An 18,309-nucleotide genomic window follows, 5' to 3' on the forward strand; every position below is an offset into this window, starting at 1 on the left:
CTAGGTTTTTCTTCATGAAGAACATATTTTTTTTAGTTAGCTTGTTGAGAGAATAAGAATAGATTTGTGAATTTCATTTGTGTGCAAACAATTGTATTTCAAAGTATTTATACGGTTAGGAAATGAATGAAATATCAAACAACCATTCTTTTCAACAGTTTACTAGAACAATCGATGACACATGGCTAATATCAAATACAGCTCTAAACTACAAATAAGTATAAAAATAAAATAACATAGTAACATTGCTGGCCCGTTCCACAAGTCATAAATACAGCATTTGTTTAAAACTACTGTGATGAAAAACTTAAAAATAGACAATGCTAAATTTATTTTTGGCAATTAACAAATATCTACAATACATATTAATGGATATTATGCAAGATTAGAATAAATCGTCTTCAAAATAAGAATAAACTACAAAAAAAGTATCTTATTCTGTAGAACATAAGGTGTCCTGGATTTTTTATTGACTAATCTTATACCAACAATAACTTTATGCCTAAAGTTATATGTATAACTATTGCTATTATATCAGCATAAAAATGGGGTTACAAATACACTAATTAACTTGCATAATACCTTTTCACTGAGCAAATATAAATAATTCGTGCAAATAATTGACAAATATATGTATAAATACTTAACACTTAACATTCTATTCAGAAACTACATGATTACGCGGGTAGTTACCTATATACTATTTGTAAACATGACGTATTTCTTTTATTTTTATATAATCTCTAACACAATAATAGTTATGCGGAATATATTACTATAATGGATGAGTCCGTGTTAACATATTATCGAGCCTAAGAAACGGATAACAACTATATTTGGAAGCAAATATTTAAACCCCACAAATGTATATTTTTCTTATTCGGTTAAAACATCGAATAATTTAAAATGATATTATAAACGTTTAAAATAAACCGCGATATTATCTTTACTTGCATTACATAAGCATTAAATATGTACTAACGTTTTAAAAGCATAGATCGACAAAGTTAAAATTGCGTCCAGATCTGATCTGCGATCTGATCACTGCGTTCGCGCTTCATATCGTACTACGTAATGCAAGCAATTAGTGAACCTTGGTGAGGCGTCCGCAGTACAGTCAGCATCAAAAGTAGCGGATCAAACAAGGTGTCAAAAGTATCTACCATCCTGTAACAGCTTAACAAAAAGTGATGGTTCTATATGTAGCACAATTAAGACTGTAAAAGATATACTTTTGAACGTAAGTTTTAGAGATTTATCTATATTTGGAAAAGTTATCCAGAATATCAGATACGCGATGCTGACTGTACATTCGCCATATCTAGACGTACTTTAAGCCTTGATACTCTATAATATGAATAATTACAGGTCTAGTATACGCAGATTGCCGAAGATGATTTAGTGGTCCAAAATATCGATACAGGTAAGAGGTTCATATCATTAACTGGTCTCTGGTTTTGCAAAGTACTACGTATGTCAAGTTAGTGGTCCAGGATGCGAAGGTTGCCGGATACTATCTTGTTTTCAAGGACGGCTCCGGACGGAATGTCGATACGGTCGCCGTGGTTCGCTATGATGATCACCGTGCCCTGAGAACGGATGTAAGGAAATACATAAATAAATATTGTAGAACGAATTGAGTTAACCCATAGTAAGCTCCATAAAGCTTGGGTTTCGGATACTATACTCTGTATCTTTAGGTAAACAAACAATTTGTACATTTTAGGGTAGTTATAACATTCGTTGGTTAACCAACCAAATACAAAACCGCCTGGATCTGTCACTGAAAGACCTGACTTTAACCTACATTATTTGATCATATAATGTTTTCATCTACCCTCAACTGGCTTAAAGAGCCATTTGAGGGTAGATTTTGTTTACTTTTATTTAAATACTTAAAGATACAGCTATATACATATAACTACTTAAATAATAAATACATAAAAAGTATCCATTACTTAGGAATAATTCGTGATGAACACAGAAAAAGATGCCCTTATCAGGATTTGAACCCGGGACTTTTTGCTTGGTAGGCTGGGTCTTATCAAACTAGTGCGGAGACATTACTATTCTTATAACAAGTATCTGCCAGATGTTACATTTTTAAAACACATTTATTGACATATCACCGACTTTACTGGCCCCAAAGAACTTCGAAGAGGTCCATTATCTTCTGGCTCCACCATCATACCAAATTATTGCAAGATACTTGTAAAGTTACAAATCAATATGGCTATTCGAATGCCAATTTTTCTTGTATGAAGGTAATCACGCAGATAAAAATGGTCTCCATTGTTTCCTATAAAGTTTTAAGTCATAATGTATTGTTTGTCAGCATTTTCGTTAGACATAATATGTTTATTCTTTTGACGACTGGTCTGGCCTAGTGGGTAGTGACCCTGCCTATGAAGCCGATGGTCCCGGGTTCAAATCCTGGTAAGGGCATTTATTCGTGTGATGAACATGGATATTTGTTCCTGAGTCATGGGTGTTTTCTTTGTATTTAAGTATTTATAAATATTTATATATTATATATATCGTTGTCTAAGTACCCTCAACACAAGCCTTATTGAGCTTACTGTGGGGACTTAGTCAATTTGTGTAATAATGTCCTATAATATTTATTTATTTTATTTTATTTATTATTCTCAGAAACGCGTAACTATTCAGGATTAACAAACAAACCTAACCTATCTAGATGATAACCTTACGACAATCCTGAAAAGTTAACGGCTTCAGAATTATGACTAATGATAATCTGACAACCATTAAATTATGACTTTCAATGATTACGTCAAAGCGATCCGAAATAAAAACGTTCTACCAACCTTCAAAGAAACTCCTCTTCCAAAAGTAACGTCCCCAGACACCGTCAAATGATCCAGCTCGATCAGATCAGGTATCGTCGCGAACCTGTTCAAAAACTCCTTCACTTTGGCAAAATGGTTGTCTCCTAACTTAACAAGCGGCGTAGACGGGAACATCCTCTGTTCTGACATGACTAAAGACCCGTGCGAAAGACTGTATAAGTTTGACATGACTAGCAGTAAATCTGAGGTCTTCTTAACAGGTAAAAATCTAGATCTAGGTACGTTAACGCCTATTCCTCCTTCAAAGCATTTCATGGCAGCACCTACAGCAGTTTCCAGCTGAATAACGTTCAAACCATCGCCTAAATGCTTGTTATTTACTATAATTTCCATGTTTAGAGAGCCTTGTTCAACGACTCTTTGTATGGCGTCGAGGTTAGCCCATAAGTTGTTTGTGTTGAAGAATTTGAACTGGCTGACGGATTTGAAGTCGTCGACGTGTTCTTTGGGTACTTGGGCGATTTCTAGGAGGCGTAGTTTGTCCTCGTATTGGATTAGGGTGCCTCCCTTGACGTCCGCTCTGGTTTTGTCGGTGACCTGAGAAGAACCGTGTTTAAGAATTAATGGTGATCTGGAAAAAAAATTGACCGTAATAAGATAGTTCGGGTTGAGGAGTATGTTGAGGATGTTGAGGTCGACAGTGGTGCCCAGATTGTCAATATTACATAAGTATGAAACTTAGTTGCCTTTGATAAACAACTCTTACCTCCATGACGTACTCATTGACAGGCTGTTGATGATATTGGTTGAGGAGCAAGTTGAGGTTGACAGTGACGCCCGAGAGTTGTCAATATTACTAATGAAGCAGAAGGTGTAGCATTTACCTCCAAGACCGAATTCATTGGCAAGCCGTCAAAGATTTGGGTTGAGGAGCAAGTTGAGGATGTTGAAGTTGACAGTGATGCCCGAGAGTTGTCAATATTACTAATGAAGCAGAAGGTACAATATTTACCTCCAAGACCGAATTCATTGACTGGCCGTTAAAGATTTGGGTTGAGGTATGTTGAGGTCGACAAATCAAATCAAAAAGACAGATGACAGTGGCGCCCAAGTTGTCAATATTACTGATTTGATAAACAATTCTTACCTCCATGACGAACTCATTGACAGGCTGTTGTTGATTTGGGTTGAGGAGTAAGTTAAGGATATTGAGGTCGACAGTGGCGCCCAAGTTGTCAATATTACTGATGAAGCAGTAGGTACGGCCTTCCTTGATAAACTTCTGAAGAAGGCCCGAATTGTGGAAGGACTCGTAGAAATCGCCGTGACCGGGTGGGTACCAGCTGAAAACATAGATCTGCTATCAGAAACTGGACCCTATTGCAAAGAATTAAGGTTAGAAATTATTTGCTTGGGGAGGGAAAGAAACCTACAGTTTAATTTTTTGCTCGTGCCCACACATACATGTACGTACATATATGTAAAGACTCCCTATTGATCCGCGGATGGCAAGATTGGTTTAATGTATGTATTCCAACTTCAAGCCTATGCAAATAACTTGCTCTGTCTAAATCACTAACCAATGCAAACTAGACTTTATTACTATACCCTTACGCTTCAATATTGCTGAGAACTTGAGAACCTACATCACGCTAATGTCTCTAGTTCGTTGAATGTTGTCAAGAGTTTCAAAGTCAATGGAAAAGCAACCTTATGATTATAAGCTGACACTTCAATATCATTATGAACATGTCCATCCTTAGCCACTGTAAAGACTATCTATTAGCACGCGAATGGCAAAGTTGATTGAATGGATGTATGTTCCACCGATCTAAACCAGACTTTATTACAATACGGTTATGTTACAATATCGTTTGAAGCCCTGCAGCCCTCCATATAGATCGTTAAATGATGTCAATGTAAAATCTATCTTATAACTTATAACAATTAATACCATTATGTATATGACCATCCTAGAAGAGACTAGCGGTCGATATGTGGATGGCAAGATTGGATGAATGTATATATGTCCAACAAACGTAAACTCGACTTTAAATTTATACCCATACGTTTCAATATCATTTGGAACCATGCAGCACGCTAACATCTTTAGGCCGTTAAATGTAAAGAGTTTCGAAACCTATCTAAAATCAACCTTATAGAAATATACTTACGCTTCAATATCATTATGAACGTGTCCATCCTTAGCCACTGGCAGTAGAGACTCCCTGTTAATACGTGGATGGCAAGACTGGTTGAATGTGTGTATGTCTAGCTTCAATCCTTTGTATTTGCGGATGACCTTTTGGGTGTCTTCGTCGGTGTTGAACGAGTTCATGAGGACGAGAGGAACGTTGCATTTGTAGGTTTTGTTCAGATGCTGTAATGAAAAAAGAAAATTTAAAATATGACGCATCGCTGATATGGTTAAAATAATAGTGAATCGTAGTAAGTAAAAGGGTAATAAAAAATTCAACCTTTATACCTAAGATTACCTGACTTATATTTTTTAAATGTGACGCGAAAATTCAGCGACTATAATATCGTCAATTTAGTCACTGCAATGTTCTATTTCTATTCAGGATCTATAGCTTCTTAGAGACCACTCTAGCTTAACCTTTTGACCGCCAAAGACGTCATATGACGCGCGCGGCTACAGCCCAATATTAACCTTCATGCGTACCGACAAGGTTCACGATTACGCGCCGCGTACGATAGGCGTGGCGTTCAAAAGATTAAGGGACCAAAAAAGCAAAATATGATTAAATTTTTCATACATTTAGCCGCTCTTAACGATAATGCCGAAAAGTTGTATAGAACTTTGAACAATTCAAGGCTTGTTTGAAATACTGACTAACCTTAATACGTACACATTTTACCACCTCTTTTACTTACTACTTTCTACTTCAAAGGTGCATCGAAAGCATTATCTTTTCTTAAATTGGGTACTTGACACATGTTGAATATTATAACAAAATTTTGTTAAATGGGTAGAAAATGAGCCATCTATTATAAAAAAAAATTAAAAAATTATACTGAGATTATAAAAAAATACAAGGCTCCAGTCTCAAAAAAAAAATTTTTTTTTTCGTCCTTCAAAAATAGAGAAAAAAATGGTACCATTAGATTCCATACATTTTATTGAAAAATAAATTGTATGACAACTATACACATAAACGCAATATTTCAGGGTCAAAATGGCAATTTCCTTGATCTTCCATACATTTAGGACAGACTTATACAATGTGACGTCACATCATGTTATCATTTTGTTAGAGGTGTTTCAATCGTCGAGTGCGAGCGTCAGACTTTAACTCTAATTTCTGACCTTTGTGTTGTTTAAATACCATGAGTCCCATATAGACATTTGATCCTCAGGAAGATCAAGATCGTTTGACATTATTTACAAAAAACTGTCAAGTAGCCAATTTCTGAGTTGTATGACGGGCTTCGCATGTTTATCTAACATGTGGTAGATATTATCTGTGGTTGGGGTCTCGAGAGAGCAGTAATCAAATCACGAATATATGTCTATCTCACAAGTTTTTTTTATTAAAATACTAACCTCGATCTGCTGCACAGTTAAATCCAGGAACGTCAGCTCATTCCTGACTTGAATGACAGACTTCGGTCCTTTACATCCCATAGACGTCCCAAGACCACCATTCAGCTTAACTACCACCAGCTTGTCTAGCATGTGGTGAATATTGTCTGTGGTTGGGGTCTCGAGGGAGCCGTAGTCGATGACAGCGCCTTCTGGAAGTTTCTCGATCTTTTCCCATGTTACTGATGGGCCCTCTGCAATGAAAAATACCAGTATGTATTTACATTAAAATGAATCGCTTTAGAGGACCAGCTTTAGGAGTTGTGGGTTCTGGATGTCAAGTCAAGCCCAAAATATTACTTTCCTCAACGAGTCAACCGGGAACGAAAAATACAAATGGGTATCGCGCGTTGATGTCTAGACTAAAGGACGATTGCACCAACCACTATAGGGGGTATTACTGCAACGTTCTGCCGCCAGAGTGTAGCACTATAGTCTGTATCTTTAGGTATTTAAAAAAAAGTAAATAAAATCTACCCTCAAATGGCTCCTTAAGGCAGCTGAGGGTAGATGAAAACATTACATGATCAACTAATGTAGGTTTAAAGTCAGGTCGTTCAGTAACAGATCCAGGTGGTTTTGTATTTGGTTGGTTAACCAATAAATATTAAAACTACCCGAAAATGTACAAATTGTTTGTTTACCTTTTTTTAAATACCTAAAGATACAGACTATAGCACATATTATAAACTAGTACCTGGGCGACCGAGTTTTGCTCGGTTATAACTATTTATTGTAATATGGTGGTGTATAGGTGATAATCTTAACTACATTTTTTTTACTAAATTAAACTTGTCTAAAACAATAAAAATTTAAAAATTATATATAAACTTGAACATATAATAAAAAACAAAAGTTATTCACCGGGCGAGATTCGAACCCGTAACATTCGTTTAGCAGTCCGCGTCTTAACCCGCTGGACCAGACGGACAGTGGCCGGTAACACGAAATTAGCGACCATATTCTGCGTCGAAAGAAAAACGCATGAAAACTCGAAAACACGCGTTTTCCCAAACATAAGACTAATCTAGATCGATTGTTTACCCCCAAAAACCCCCATATACCAAATTTCAGCAAAATCGTTAGAGCCGTTTCCGAGATCCCGGAAATATATATATATATATATATATATACAAGAATTGCTCGTTTAAAGGTATAAGATAAAGTAACTATGCCTTAAACTGTTTTTTCACAAGTTTTCACTGTGACATTGATGCATCAAGGCGGCTTGTTAACAGAGAGAGAGCGATAGAGAGAGAGAGAGAGATGGATTGATAGAGAGGCAGATAACGAAATTTCCATTTTTTTGTTTCGCAGTAGGCTCTCAGTGTGTGCTCTCTATGCAGAATTTAGCGGACTGATCAACGTCACTCAGCAGGATATCTATTTAGGTTCGAGAGCAAGGGAAAGATCTCCTTTACGTTCAGCGACGAACCGACTGAAGAAATTTTTAAAACGACAATCTTCGGAACCCTGTATGTTTCCAGTAACCTCTAGTTTCACCTCCAGGGCAGCAGCTAGATAGATAGAGAAAAATCTGTCTACCTACGTTCAGCAAGGAACCGGCTGAAGAGCTTCTTGAACCCCTGGAACTCTTTAACGACCAGCTGTCAGCGGGCCTCGGGTAACGTGACCAGTAACCTCTCTAGTTTCACGTCTACTTCAGGGCTAGAGAGAGAGAGAGAGAGAGAGAGCTAATATATCTAATTGTCTATCTCACTTACGTTCAGCAAGGAACCGGCTGAAGAGATTCTGAACCCCTGGAACTCTTTAACGACCAGCTGTCTGCAGGCCTCGGGTAACGTGGCCAGAAACCTGTCTAGTTCCACTTTATTTTATTGTGTATGTTTATGTAGCCTTAATGTACTTATGGGTTAAAGAGAGAGCTAATCTGTCTATCTCACTTACGTTTAGCAAGGAACCGGTTGATGAGGTTCTTGAACCCCTGGAACTCCGTAATCACCAGCGGTCTGCGGGCCTCGGGTAACGTGGCCAGTAACCTCTCTAGTTCCACTTCTACTTAAGGGCTAGAGAGAGAGCTAATCTATCTCACTTACGTTCAGCAAGGAACCGGCTGAAGAGATTCTTGAACCCCTGGAACTCCTTAATCACCAGCGGTCTGCGGGCCTCGGGTAATGTTGCCAGTAACCTTTCTAGCTCCACTTCTAGTCGTGCGAGGGCATCTCGTTTGGTTGCCTCTTTGAAATCGCGAGAGCCGGAGGGGGTTCGCTGGTGGCTGCGGATCTGTAAATACGCCAATAATGGAAAATTAACGTAAGAATAATATGTGTGACTATAGAACTATAGGTATAACTTCAATTGTTTACTCTGAGAGTACGTCTGAATGTCTGTCAAAGATAGACCAGTTTGACAGCACTTCCTTCCCTCGAATGCAGCTGACCCAAAACTACGAAGTCCTGGGTTCGAATCGAATCCGTTAGGGTATTTTATTTGTGAACAGTATTAGAACAAGCTTTTGTTTAGTTTGGAGCTACGTCACCGAATAATTACAAAATAAAAACTACATTTTTTAAATTTAACTTGTGTCCTTCGAAGAAAAAATTAATTCAGTAGGTACAGTCAGCATCAAAAGTAGCGGATGAAACAACGCGCCAAAAGTATCTGATATCCCGAATAACTTTTTTAAATATGGATAAATTTCTAAAATTCGCGTCAAAAAGTATATTTTTTACAGTCTTAGTTGTTCTATGTTGAAGACATCACTTTTTGTTAAGCTGTTACAGAATGCCTTATGAAGCGTTGTTTGATCCGCTACTTTTGATGCTGACTGTACCTAAGTATTTAAAATATTGCTAATTCTCAAGATTTTTTGTTTTTTGTTTTTGCGGTATATGTCGGAAAGTTGTGTGGCAGTAAACCAGCAAGTAAACAATAAAAAAAACTGTTTAAAACATCTTTTTGAAGTGAAAACTTCTTTAGCGGCGCTGTGCACTTTTTGGGATGGGGAAAAAATGTTAAGAGCAATTCCTAGCTGAGCAACTTTTCAAATCTCGAATTTTTGAAGCTATGTTTCTGTCGCGCTGCGGTGGGCGGGAGCCGGAGCTATCTAAGTGTGAGTGCGCGCACACAGACGCCAGACTCGTGCGTTCCGTCGACATCGCCCGCGAGCCAGACGGAATTTATTCTGCGCTGCCCGACGCAAGTTGTTTTTGTTAATACCACGTAATATTTAAATTATACTGTATCTATTACACCCTAATACCAAACACCCTACTACCTAAACTACCTGTACTAAATGTATTTTACACCTATGATGACGAAATAATAAATGATTGATTGATATTAATTACCATATAGGTAAAAAGCAGCTCAGCTTCGGTTGTCGTCGTACAGTCAAGTGCAAAAATATGTATCGAAAGAATCGTCTCATAAATATGGTACTACGCTCTTATTACACTGGAATAAGATGCTATGGGACATATTTTTGAGTAAGATATGTACACCCATATTTTTACACTTGACTGTACCTATCCGTATCAGTAAGTTGGGAGTGATCATGGTGTGTTGTGAAATTTTGTAAATAGGTATAAATATACCTATGGTTAAACTACAATCTATTTAACTTGTAGTACGATGGGGCTAAACTTGGGCCGCCTAATTGAAGAACGTATCGCAATGACAATCTGGGTAAAATATGTTGGGATAATGCCGGACAATTTTGGGACCAATTGAGAGAATTCGTGAAAAAATGTTTTTTCGAGATCTCAACACGTGACAGATTCTTGAAGTACGTAGCGAATCGTTAAATAATAACCGTACATTCGGCCTGAATTTTGGTAATCTTCAATATAGAACGGTTTTAGTTTTGTACCTGTGTAAAGATGAGAAATACTTTTTTTTTAGGGTAACGAGTGTTTTGCCATCAAGGGAGAACATTGGATAGTGAAAAAAAGTTGCTTCTAATGGAAAGAGAATAAGGTATCACAAAGAAATAGGTCCGGTGTCTACCCTTTTGTATCCGATCTTAACCCTGACCTGATACAAAAATAGGTAAAGGCAAGGTAAGGCAATTTGATAAGTAAACAATGTGCTAAGAAACCTCTCATTGTAAGGTTTACCCGAAGTAATAAAAAAAACACTAAAATAATAGATACGTTGCGAAGTTTTGACAATTTAAGATTTCGTGAACTGTACAGGTTTAGGGAAAGTGTAAATGTATTGTTTATTGAATGGAATGTACTGGAAGATATTAAGTACTTAAGTAGGAGGGACAAAATAAAAAATAATCGTGCCCAGTCATTTTTAATGAAGGTCGCCAAAAAAATAAGAATCAAACTTAGAAATCAAAAAGACTAAGTAGTTCTTTAAAAAAGTCAAGGTCACTGAGAGCCCATCTTGAAGTATGGAAAATAATTAAAATTGCGATTTTGTTGGTTTAATTTTGCAATTATGTATATATATATATATGTATATGTATATATATATATACAATCAATCTCAATATATAGTTGATATACAATCTTTTTTTTATAAAATGGAAGGATCGTATGTAAAGAGTAAAGTAAATATATAGGAACAGAGAGCCCTCTTGAAGTATTTTAAGGAAACTAATTTCGAAGCCCTATCTCTATTTTGTATCCGAAACTAGCAATGTATGTATGCGTGCACATCTACATATGCATCCGTATGTGTAGGTACTTTATTGCGAAAAATTGCTCATTTGCTATCTATTTTACTCGATTTTGTTATAAATTTCAACATGTATCATTATCCCTATACAATATAAATACTCTTTATTGCACACCTCAATAAAAGAAAACAATACAAAAGAAAACATACACATAAGCACAGGTAAACAACATGCGGTCTTATCGCTAAAAGGCAACCTTTGGGTTGCGGAAATTAAAAAAAAATCATTGTCAGTAACCGTCGCGCTGGTAGTGGTACTGGATAAAAATAATGGTAGGAAAGTGTGATCAAGAAAACAATAAATGTGATAATTAAGGTCAGTAGGTAAATTGAAGAAAATTTAAAGTTTGATAATCACTGCTGTTTTTTAAATAGGTAAAGATCTGATTGTTTCTGGTCTCTCGGTCTACAGCAGTGCTAGGTTCATCACAATACTCAAAATAAATTACAGAGCGAAGATCGGATAGAAGAAAGAATTCGCGAAATTTACCTTGCTCTCTGTGATTGCACATAGCACAAGCCCGACTCCCTAAGCGACGCGGGGACACTGACAGTCGAGGCGCAATGAAATGGCGTCTTACACAATGTTGCCAACATTAAAAAATAAAGCCAAATTAGGGGGAAATGAATGTCCTACGTTCTTCACCCGCATCCGGTATTTACCCAACATAAGTACCTTAATCGTTGAACCGCCGCATTTCAAAATTACCCTTATTTTGATATCGGCTAGCCGTAATGTAATACGGCGGATTATACAATACGACTGCGATACTTATATATAAATCCCCTCGTCAATGTAATTTCATTAAATTTGCTATCTAGTGGCAAACATCAAAGTAGTTATCTTTTACTTGTGACGCACAAGTGTGAGCAATGTAAAATACTATATTTCTAAAAAAAATTGCCTACTACGTAATAAAAGAAAATGTGATTATTAAATTATAATACGAAAGGTGGTCAAATCGCAAAATGCTGTCGTTTTATTTAAAATAATGAAATAATGAGACCAGTTCCGAAAGTACCGGGAAATCCCGGTTCTTTAAAACAGTACCGGTTCTGCAATCCCTAATAAGGATGTTATGCCCATCACTATTCCTTCTGTGTACGTATATTTAGAAACTGTCTCCGCCTCCAATTCGTGCGATAAGGACAACTGCAGCTCGGACCGAAATTCACTCGCAAAAAACTCAAAAATCGAGGTTTCGCTCTCGACTGTTTCCTCCTCCAAAACGCAACTAATCATTATGAAATTTTGGAAATTGCAAGAGGAAGAAATAATCTATGCCGCTATGTTTTGATTTTTTGGATATTTGTTGTCATATTTGTATACTGTGCCTTTTTATACAGCCAATTCAATTTAGCCGTTTTTGCGATTTTCGAGGCGCTATATCTTTCTTCAAAATAAAATAATCCAAAAAAGCAAAACATAGCGGCACAGATATTGATGATATTGATCTTATTTGAAAAAATCACTGCTCTAGGTTAAAAATCCAGGGAGGAATCAGTCGAGAGCGTTTGTATGGAAAAATCGCAACTAGGAATTCCTCTTAAGCTCGCGACAGATTCGACAGATTGAAAATTCGTAAGACGGACACGTGATGTAGTCGTTGAAATTATGGATGAAGTAAATTTTTCTGAGAGATAATGTTAAATAATTGTAATAGTTCTGAAGTGTTAAATTTTTAATGTAATATAAATTGTCATGTTTGTGTACGATAACGCAATTAATGAATATTGTATTTTACCACATAAATGATAGTATTTTTATACTGATAATTAAAGCAATTCGTGCAAAATGATTCCCTAACCATTCCAAAAAATCAAAAATGCACAACGTTAATATTTAAGTTTTCACTTCTGCCGGCACTCCCGGAGTGCAACCCGTTGTTTTTTTCTATATTTTTCATGTACAAAAAATGCAATAACGCAAAATTTTATAGCTTGAAAGGATTGTACGAGTAATAGGTAGTCGCTATTTTTTAATTTGAAAGGTTGCACTCATAATTTGTGTGCATTATTGTTCAAAAGTAATGGCGTGCGGCGAGAGTGATTGCTGCCATTATTCTTATCAAAACTGAAGCTTATCAACAAATTAAACACTGACCAAGCAGATTTTTTTTTATTGGTAGCAAACGAGCAGGCGAACCACCGGGTAGGAAGCGCACAACGACGCTTAACGACATTAAGTGACATACCAAGAGCCATTTATCTTCATGAAATAGTGTTTTATACATTGATCGTGATATAATAGAGGGCTTTTTAGTCGAGCCGTGTTTAGGCAACGAAGCTTGCTGAGTTGCCTAAGTAAGGTACGAGATTGAAAAGCTTTATTATATCACTATTGTATAAGTACAATACTTTTTCTACGAGTCACGTAATGTTTTTTTTAAGTACTATAAACCTAAATAATTAATCAAAATTGGTAAGTATCTCAGTAGACAAAAATGTAGACATAAACGCGCGACTCCCGCCTAGCACCACGTGCCTGTTTAGTATTTTCTATTCTTTATTCTATGGGAGCGCGGTGGCACGGTGGTTTTATTTTTTTATAGTTGACTACAGCGTATCGAAATGAGTCTTATAGTTTAGTGGGAGCCCTATACATGAAAAGTACGAAATCTTAATTCAAACATTACAGTCGACACAATAACACAAGACAACTTGGCAATAAAAATAAATTATAAGTGGACAACTTAGCAATAGTATTTTATGCATCTGAACATGCACTCTAAGGCCTTGACAATAGAGGCGTGTTCAGATATTTGCGAGCACCTTGGCCACTCCGATATATCTGACGGCGACTGGACATGCTACTTCATTTTGTGGATTCGCTACTTCATTCAATAATACCTAACTCCTCTATTTTAACCGACGCTGGCTATGTAAAGGGGCATTAGATAAGTTTTTAATACACAAATCTCAACGAGGGGCGGGAGGGGGTTAGGGTCGGCAACGCACGTGTAACTCCTCTGGAGTTGCAGGCGTACATAGGCTACGGATACTGCTTACAAAAAAATGGTGTTTTTTTGCCTTCTTTAATAAAACGACTCATAGACTTGTGCTACAATTTACTCGCTGGATGCCATGTTTACAATGCCGCTCGGGAATAAATAACGATGTCCGAAGGTCGTTCGTACCATCGTAAACACTTTACTAACCATTTTAAACCCTAATTGCTACGACATAAAGTCTATCAACGATTAGTGAGTTACCATTACTAATAGTAATGAAATATTAAGTATATGTTATGTTACTTATGTCGACGGAGTAGGGTTTGAAATTGTAGAAAGGAGCTGTATACGACTAACCGTCACGTAAAACAATTAATACTTACTACGAAAGACGTAGCAATAGCTACCCATGTTTTCTCAATTATTCATGTAAATTACATTTAAATATTGATATTTCTTTTGATATTCAATGACAACTAAGTTTTGTAAATTCCGAGTTCTTCAGACTGAATTCACCCTGGGAATAAAAATAAAAATAACAATAAGAAGATACTTTTTTATTCGCTACTTCTGCTTGAAAATGTTCGAGGAAGTGAAACAATTGAACAGTAATAAGTAAAGAATACTGCCTTAGCTAAATCGAAGTTGAACTGAAGCATGACTGTTTGGTTTCTAAATAAATAAATAAAAAGACACATCAAGATCGTGTAGTCTTTTCCTAATGCTAAAAAAACGAAGTACAGTCAAAAGATTAATTTGTGACCCATTTCGCACCTTATTCAACAAGACCAATCCTTAATAAGACCAATCCTTATGTATGGCTGCGAGGCTTGGACACTAACACTGAAAGAAGAGAGTCAGCTCCTGGTAGCGAAAAGAAAGATGTTACAGAAGATCCTGGGACCTATTAAGAGAGATGACGGCACCTGGAGGATCCGTAAGAATGCCTAAATCGAGGAGTTAGTGGCCGAACCCAATATCATCGGCGAAACAAAATGCCACAGACTTCGCTGGTTCGGCCATTTACTGAGGATGGGTGAGGATCGGGGTGTTAAGAGAGCTTATTTGGGACGACCGACTGGTCGCCGTCCAGTGGGTCGGCCCAGATACCGCTGGAGCAACAGTGAACAGGCGGATCTGTGCCAACTCAAAGCCGATAACTGGCAGGAAGTGGCACAGGATCGGGACAGGTGGCGTTCTCTTGTTTTGGAGGCCAAGACCCTCTTTGGATCACTGCGCCACAATAGTTAGTTAGTTAGTCGTACCTTATCACATTGACAAACAACATGAAAGTCGCTAGAGTCCTCATACTATGGTAACTGTCACAAGGTACGAAATGGGTCACAATTTAAATCTTTTCACTGTACTTATAGGTATTTTATATGAAAACTTGATTGATTCCTTCCATTCACGATTTCGAGAAATACGTTGAAAAGTTTATCGGCAAAACAAATGGTCACCCAATCGGCGCAACAGTTCGCCTTCAGATATATCGGAGCGGCCGAAGGACCCAAAAATATCTGAACATGCACTTTAACGTTTTAATTCAGGTCTCGGCTTTGTTCAGATATTTGTCAACACCTCGGCAGCTCCGATATATCTAATGGTGACTGTAAATTACATACCTATGGTAACCTTGAACTGTGTTTTTTATATAAAATATGTAGGTATAACTACGTAATTTAGCGTGAATAACATGAATCAGTAAATACGTCATATTTCCGGTTTCTCGAGTATGATCAAATACTCGACTAATAGTATCTGCGGGTTAATTTAATACTAATCATAATCATGTTTTCTTCAGGTAATAAACTCAATTTTAATCGTAAGATCGTATAGTTCATGTCTTCCACGATGACGCGCAGATTTGTCAAATCTAACCTTTAATAATATGTCAATACGAGTCAGGGCATGCATCTTCGTGAATGACACGATCTAGAATACATTTAAAAAATCCTGCAGACGACCAGAAAAAATTAAGATTAAATTTTAAGTAAGTACTTACGTACCGTAAAACCACCGAAATCCAAATCACTCAATTATGGCCCAAAACGAACTCAAATATTTTCGTTTCGATCTGACTTTCATTTTGACACAGTTCATAAATGGGAGGACGGGAAAAGACGCAGATAAAAACCAAAAAGACCATTGGTCATACCTTAATTACGTATTGAAGTTGAGTTGTAATACTGGAGTAAGTATAGTTTGGTGATTTTACGTATAAGTATATATTTTTGGATTACCTGCCCAATCACGGCATTGATTAAACATTGCTAATAACTAATAAGTTTAACCACCACCAAGAAACAATCAATAGCAAAAACCATCTGCTCAAAGCACACATCTCGAAGAATGTAAAAAAAACTCTTTGTTAAGGTGTATGTCTGGAGCATTGCTTTATATGCGTGTGAGACGTGGACGCTGGCACAACGGGACAGAAGGAAATTGGAGGGCTTTGAAATGTGGTGTTGGGGGAGTATGCTAAGGATTAGCTGGACAGAAAGGGAGACGAACGAAGAAGTACTGAGCATGGCAGGAGAGAAAAGATGCCTGTTAGACACAGTAGTTAACAGAAGGGGCAAGAGGGTTGACCACCTGATACGGCACGACAGATTCTTTTTAAACATCTTGGAGGGCAAGGTTGAGGGTAAAAGACGCAGAGGAAGGCCCAGGCGCCTTAAACATAACAAAACATTGCCTCTTACAATAAATTTTATAATGTACTAAAAATCAAAACACTGGTTATTTTTAAAAGTAAGTAGCTGAAGTAATATTGGCCAGTTTGAGGAATCTAGCCTACAATTTAATTTTTTTGCTCCCAGGCTACACCCAGTATTTGCGAATATCGATGTTAACTACGAAAATTTTTAACTAAGGTATATATATATATATATATATATATATATAATTTGATGTAAGGTAAGTTGGAGTAGGACGAACATAGTTTATTTTACTCGGGGCAAGGCAAGACAAACAGTATGAGGATTCCATCCAAGTGTCTGTCTTACCCCACCATAATTATATAAAATAATTACTAACCCAACATCTCACTAATTCCGTTTCTCCCGGCATGTCAAAAGATAAAACACACACACAATCAAAAACTTTAAAAGTACTCTCCAAAAACAAGTGCGCCTCTATATATCCTGGCGATGACTGAATGTTGAACTACCACTGATAGCCACGCTGCCAGCAAACACCACAATTGCTACAAGCGAAAGTAAGCTTTATTATCGAACACATAAGATCCTCGACATTTTCCTTATAAGTTTGCATGATCGTTGTTTGTTATCACAAGCGTCTATCACACCGTATATAATGCGAGCCTTATGCGGATAAGTACCTACGTAGTACCCGTATACTGCGATAGTATTTTAGGTAGTACTTATTTATCCTCCTATGGTTCACGGTCCTAGCTACAGACTTATTCAGTTCGATGAATTGGAACAGAGGTTGGCATTTGTTTTATTCTTGAAAATAAAATAATATCAACTCTATTGCCTACACTGTGGGTTTAAATATGTCAGGCCTTTCTGGCCTGAGGAGCTTAAGTAACTTTTTATTTATACAGGTGTTAACTTGACGCAAGAATAATAAAAATGTTTGTAGTGTTCCTTTGAATGAATGGACATGGAGTGAACGTGTTGACATGCACACTATAGCCAATTAGCCACCCACCACTCAGTTTTTTGATAAGTAGATACACATGAAAGAAATTAGAAACCAAAAACGAAAAGCATTAATTTTCAGTGTCAGTTAACTCTCTAAATAAAAATAAACAAATAAATATGCTTGAAATTTCTGTTTTTCTACTCGTCGACTGTAATGGTTGAATTAAGATTTCGTATACCAAACTGTAATTGGGTACTTTTCATGTATGGGCTCACAACTCAACTATAATATTCATCTCGAAACGGTTTAGTCGACTATAATGAAATGGACCAATCACAGCTCGCCGCGGTCAAGAGGACGAAACAAAACGATACCTCAAATTAATTATTTATTTTAGGTTGTATAGTAGAAACAATTGCTTCATAAGTCATAAACGCTCATGTGACACCCTTAATATAGTTAGTCTCCATAGGCTACGGTGGCCAAAACCGAGAAAAAACTGTCTAAAAATTGAATTGTTTACCTGTATGATTTCCTTAGTTTAAAGTATTATTTTTATTGACTCGTAGAAAAAGTATTTTATACAATCGTGATATAATAGAGAGTTTTTCAGTCAAGTACCGTGTTTTGGCAACGAAGCTTGCTGAGTACGACTATTAGTCCCATTATAGTTGATAAAAAT

The 18,309-nt window shown here is 36.8% G+C and overlaps 1 protein-coding gene across 4 annotated transcripts in view; it reads right to left on the reverse strand.

The window, feature by feature from the left end:
* Positions 1-145: 145 nt before the first annotated feature.
* The window catches only part of LOC133531071 (UTP--glucose-1-phosphate uridylyltransferase), a 40,272-nt gene continuing 22,108 nt past the window's right edge, over positions 146-18,309 (reverse strand). For 3 of the 4 annotated variants that reach the window (XM_061869170.1, XM_061869185.1, XM_061869193.1), the window contains 6 exons: positions 8,472-8,658; positions 6,376-6,608; positions 4,985-5,190; positions 3,958-4,153; positions 2,829-3,407; positions 146-1,589 (listed from right to left, as the gene is read on the reverse strand). In XM_061869170.1, the coding sequence (XP_061725154.1) occupies positions 1,482-1,589; positions 2,829-3,407; positions 3,958-4,153; positions 4,985-5,190; positions 6,376-6,608; positions 8,472-8,658 (1,509 nt within the window). In that variant the 3' untranslated portion in view covers positions 146-1,481. Of the gene's footprint in view, positions 1,590-2,828; positions 3,408-3,957; positions 4,154-4,984; positions 5,191-6,375; positions 6,609-8,471; positions 8,659-17,054; positions 17,182-18,309 lie in introns of those variants that run through there. The other variant, XM_061869178.1, reaches the window with a different exon arrangement.

The sequence above is a fragment of the Cydia pomonella genome, chromosome 2, assembly GCF_033807575.1.
Source record: "Cydia pomonella isolate Wapato2018A chromosome 2, ilCydPomo1, whole genome shotgun sequence".
Lineage (NCBI taxonomy): Eukaryota > Metazoa > Arthropoda > Insecta > Lepidoptera > Tortricidae > Cydia > Cydia pomonella.